At 31.8% G+C, this 5,832-nt stretch overlaps 1 protein-coding gene across 1 annotated transcript in view; it reads right to left on the bottom strand.

Annotated features, from left to right (window-relative positions):
- Positions 1-5,031, bottom strand: part of LOC140918877 (methyl jasmonate esterase 1-like) — a 14,726-nt gene extending 9,695 nt beyond the window's left edge. The window contains exons 1-2 of the mRNA XM_073363687.1: positions 4,675-5,031; positions 3,225-3,353 (exon numbers count right to left, since the gene is read on the bottom strand). Of these exons, the coding sequence (XP_073219788.1) occupies positions 3,225-3,353; positions 4,675-5,031 (486 nt within the window). The remainder of the gene's footprint in view (positions 1-3,224; positions 3,354-4,674) is intronic.
- Positions 5,032-5,832: the final 801 nt, after the last annotated feature.

Below are 5,832 nucleotides of genomic sequence, written 5' to 3'. Positions count from 1 at the left end.
TTATTCAGCGATTTATTCAGCGATTTATTATTCATCTGCCAATCATATCATTTAAAACAAAATACAACTCAAAAGTATCAATCATCTGCCAATCATATCATTTAAAACAAAATACAACTCAAAAGTATCAATCATCTGCCAAAGACATATAATCTGAATTATTTTCTAAATCTAAAGAACCCCAATGTTGTAGACGTCCTGCATAAGCGATAGCCCATGATGTAGACTCATCGCTACGATGCTTCTTCCAATGCCATGCAAGTGGTGGTAACGGACATGCAGATTTCAATTTAACTTGAACCCAATGATTTTCGTTAACAAAACCAATGCTGATAACACGATCACGTGACAAATCTCCATTATGTGCACCCCTCAATGGGAAAAAAGTCAAACAAAAAGTTTTTGCTAATGTAACAAGAACGAGATTATATTTTGTTGCTATCACGTAACCCATATCAGGAATGGTCATCCACTTCTCATTACCTTGGTTTTCCAACTCAGTTACAAGTAAAGACTCTGTCACTTCTTGCAAACGTTCCTTGAATAATGCAGCATATAAATCAGGTTTGGACTTAATCTCTGTATACAACTGCCGACGTATAATGCTCCAGTATTCTTCACCATAACCAAGTAAAGCAGCAATAGCACGATATCCACAGTTTCCATCTGCTTTAACATTAACTATGTCTTCAATATATGGATGAATTAAAGAAGGAAACTCGTGGAAATATTTTTTAACCTGGTGGGAGACTTGTTTGGATGCTTGATGGGAGACTTGTTTGGATACCTGCTGGGAGACTTGAGTATCAACATGCTCAAAGTATGATGGGTCGCGATATACGTCATATCCCTTCGGCTTATTGCCTTTTTTCTTAACACCACCTTTTGTTTTGATTTTATCCACTGGTGCACACATTGATGTTGTCTCCGGATATGCTATTTCACGCAACTTGCTCTTTAAAGCCCTTCTTCCAGCAATATTAAGTGTTTTCCATTTTTTCCAAATTATATCCATCTCCGATGTAATGTCCAACTCTGAATCATTTGTCAACTGGTCATTCTCTTGATCACTATTCAAGGTTAATTTCCTCCAATGTATATGAACAGCATCTAATGGGATTGGAACACCTTTCATCTTGTATCCTGCTAACTCACATGCACAAGGTAATCCATGAGTCTTTCTAAGTATACAACAACACACATCTTTGTCGTTACCGACATAACTGACTCTCTTGTATTCTTCAACAATATCACCTAAGGCTTTCTTGGATACCACCCAAGTCAATTTCTCAAAGAATGGATTGTTGTGTATATGCTCTTTGCGACCTTTACTTATCTCAAATGAACCTTTGATCTTAATAATTTGAAACTTCAACATGTCATTCATACCATTCCATGCCTTACAAAAATCTCCTTTACTGTGTTCCAAAAATCTCTTCAATGACCAATGAGCAGACTCAACCCTAATATTTAAACAAAAAAAATACAAAATGTGAAGTAATGATCATATATCATGCATAAATCATATATCATATATCATACAAAATGTGAAATTTTAATGACATACCTATTAGTCGTAGTATTTCCTAGATGCAATACTCGATTGGTCCATGCTTCAACAAATCTTTCCTTATGAGGATTCAACCATGTGTCTCTGACGTAGTCAAAGAAAATAATATTATCGACACATGCTTGCTCAAATACTTGCAAAAGTTCCTCGTACTCCTTCTCTTCAGAACAATAAACAATTTTCCTCCACAACTCAAGAATGGGTTCTTGCATGTCTTTCTTTAATATATACTGTTTGCATTTGGCTCCAACATTTTTGTTAATATGAAGTTGGCAAAGTAAATTTGTTGAAGATGGAAATACAACTTTAATTGCATTCATTAAAGCCAGTTCTCTGTCAGTCACAATCACCTGAGGAAATGGCGTGTTTGAAAAAAACAACTCTTTTAACTTCTCCAATGCCCACCAAAAGTTGTCTTGACGTTCAGAATCCATATAAGCAAATGCAACATTAAATGTCAACCAAGTTGAAGTTACACCAACAATTTCAAACAACGGTAACCTATACTTGTTGGTTTTGTAGGTGCTATCCATGATCAATACAAGAGGGAACATGTTAAGCAAAGTTATGGAATCTGTGTGCGTCCAAAACATATCCCTCACAACGTTGGAGTCCTCATGAGTCCTACTCCAACAAGTATATTTCTCAGCTTCAAGTAACTTCAACAAATGTTGCATATCAGTTCTAGGTCCCATCAAATTCTTCCTGTATGTACTTCGTCGCTTGTAAATTTGATAGATACTAGTCACATTCTCCGTATCTCGATCTCTCAAAGATGACAAGATATGTCTCGGTGCAACGTGATACTTTGTCAACTCGTCAACATGTTTCTTATCTTCTTCTGTTAAGCGTCCCATAAATGCATTATTCTCAAAAGTAGCTACTAACTCATGGTTGTGAAGTCCACAGATTAAACTAATAATCCATCCTTCATCATTTTTCAGTGGTCTCGATCTAAGTTTAAACGGACATCCACACTTTTTAGTTGAAGTACCTGTGTCATTTTTATTTGACTTATATTGTCCACCTCTATCACAACCAAGAATTAATTTTGACTTTCTTCCTCTCTTTCCAGTCTCTAAGTCTGATCGAGTAATGATAACTGCTACTCGATTTTGTCGACCTATCTCTCTTGCCCATGATATGACAGCTTCTCGTGACTCAAAAATTTGATCAGTTGTAAATGCTTCAGTTAAATCTATAAATACTGGTTGTGTGTTTTCCATCCCTAGTTCAAAAAAACAATTCAAATAAAATAACAAACAAATTAAAAACATATTCAAAAAAAAAAAAATTAAGTGCCGGATTTTTGAAATTTCCGGATTAACTACCGGAAATTTCTAAAAACCAAATTTCCGGTGAACAAAATATGACTACCGGATTTTTCAAAATTTTTGAAATTTCCGGTAGCTTCCGGAAATTTGAAATTTCCGGTATTGAAAATACAACTACCGGAAATTTCATTGACCAAATTTCCGGTAACAATTATAACTACCGGTAATTTTGATGCAAAAATTGACTTACCGGAAATTTCAACAAGGTTCAGATTTTAGAGTAATTTTTTTTAACTGCTCATGTGAATGAATTTTTTAAGGATAAAATTGGATTTTTAACAAATTGGAGGTACAAGTTTAAATGGGGGGTACAAAAGCCAATTTTCTGATAATTGGTACATTCTAGATGTTATCAATTTAAGTCCATCAGATGAGAGAATTGGAACTTTGTTTGGCCCATCAAAGATGAAATATTGTGTGTCTAAAGCAGAGCCCACTCTTCTCCTTCGCTATAAGATCCACACAAAAATTATATTCCTCAAATGGTCTTGGTTCACAATAGTATAATTTAGTAATGTATTAATTGATGCATTTATAATTTAGAGCAACATATTTCATTAAATTAAGAATAAAAAGATAAAAAATCATGTTAATATTATCTTATTAAACTTTTAATTAATGGTATATACACATGTAGTCAAGACAAAATTACATTATGTAAAATAGTTTTAAAACCACATTTAATTACATCACACTATATAGATATTTGTGTTGGTATTTAAAAAAATAAAATTGTGACATGACACTATTCAAATATGATTTTATGTATTCATATATAATTTTATTTTTATGTTGTTACTATATAATTATTAAACTGATAAATAAAATAGTGCTTTAATAAATCGACATGACAAATAAAGAAATGATGGAGATAAATTATAACATGAATTTAATAATGTTTTCTTATATGTTTGACTTCATATTTAAAATCCTAAATCTTAAATATCATAATTTTAAGATGCATATGTTTTTGGATTTGTAAATTTTCTGCATAGGGACAATCATGTAGACATGTTTGATATGGAGTTTCATATTATGATTAGATTGACCACGTTAAGAATTTATATTTTAGATTTAATTTGTTAAAATAGAAACGTGGATTGTATGGAATTTGATCTAACTAATTAAGTTACATAACTTCGTTACATGTGTGATTATTTGATTGATGAGATTCAGAACTCAACACTTACAAATTATTGATGAGATTCAGAATTCAACTCTTACAAATAAAAGTCCAACTCGATATTTTCGTTGTTGTAAAGTGTATATTGTGAATAGTATCATAGTACACAAAGTTTATTGATGTTTAGTGTCTGTGAATATTGTAAATTTTGAACTATTAAGTCGATTCACACTCAATTTTTTTTTTTTTTTACTTTATAAATTTTCACAATTTTGTTTTTAATTCTTATAAAAATTTCATCTATTTTTTATCATAATTTTTTTTAGTCCTTGATTTAAAATCAACTCTTGGATATTTTTCAAATTTTTGAATACTATTTTTCTATAATGTTTATGGTATTATAAGAAAATTTTCAGTAAAATTTTATATTTTTTTTATCAAGTGATAAATTAAATATGCATTTGTGAGAGTGAAAGACTTAAAAATTCATATTTAATTTATCATTTATTAAACAAAATTAATTTTTTTGTAAGATACGTTGATTTAAAGTCGGTGACAAAAAATAAATCAAAAAATTTTAAGAAACTAAAAGTTAGAAATTATCTTATAAAAGCAATCCAAAATAGTGAAATTGATATGCAAAATACCTCTTCAAGAAAAGCAGGGTAAGTGAGATTTTGAGTGACAACAGTTGCAGTGATGAAAACTGCAACATAGATTTTGTGATAGTAATTTTCCATAGCAATAGACAGAGACAACCCTCCAAGACTATGACCAACAAGAATCACTTTTTCATCATGAGGAATTGATTCCATGAATGTCATCAAAGGTTGATGGTATTGAGAAATTGAATGAACCTCTTGCATTTGCTTTGGATTGATGCCAGAAGCAGCCATGTCTAGAGTTGTCACTTTATGACCAAATGATTTAAGCTCACTTGCAACCTTATACCAACACCATGCACCATGGATGGCTCCATGAATCAATACAAAGTGTTTGAACATCTTCAATATTCAATGTTGATCTTGTCTATGTAAGATTTATGGGTCACATATGTAATTAATTAATAAAGTGTGTTAGGGTCATTATATAATTAGCCAATGAACTAGGGGTCAAATAATATATAATAGTTTATGGCTAAAGAGCATAATAGTTATGAAAATTAATAGAGTAGATACCAGACAGTTTCTAATTTAATGAGGGGCTGAATTGGAAATACTGCAATTTGGGATATAACTAATAATAGTTATATATAGGGGTAATGGTCCCCAAGGCAAACACAATAAGACTATTCAGTTTCAAAACCCTAAAGGAGAAAACTCTCTGGTTCTCTCTATCCCCATCAAGAGAGCAAGGTCTTCAGGGTGTTTTGCTGAGGAAGATCACCCAACCCATTGGCTCTATCATCATCATCCTAGGATTTCATCAAATGGCAATTCCCACAGGTACGCTTCCGCCTTTGGTCATTCATCATGTAATTGACATGGATTATTAACAATTGGTATCAGAGCCTACCATGTTTAATTCATGATGAAATTCAGTTATTGCCTTGGTTTTGAAATTCAATTTGGGATTGAGATTTAATAGTTTTCGAATTAGCCATTGATTGATATTTCTCAATTCCTATATACTTAGGGTTTATTTTTTTTATTTTTTTTTTATTTTTTGGTAAAATTATGATATATGGATATTTGGTATTTGTGTAATTAAGACCTGTGGTGTGATGCTGATGTTAGTGGTCTGAGGCAACTCAATCCAGGATACCTTTCACCCTCCCTTGTGCATGTGTTTAACCGAATATGAAA

The sequence above is a fragment of the Cicer arietinum genome, chromosome 7, assembly GCF_000331145.2.
Source record: "Cicer arietinum cultivar CDC Frontier isolate Library 1 chromosome 7, Cicar.CDCFrontier_v2.0, whole genome shotgun sequence".
NCBI lineage: Eukaryota > Viridiplantae > Streptophyta > Magnoliopsida > Fabales > Fabaceae > Cicer > Cicer arietinum.
The sequence above is the reverse complement of the archived record's forward strand: the minus strand, read 5'-3'. Positions and strand labels throughout refer to the sequence as shown.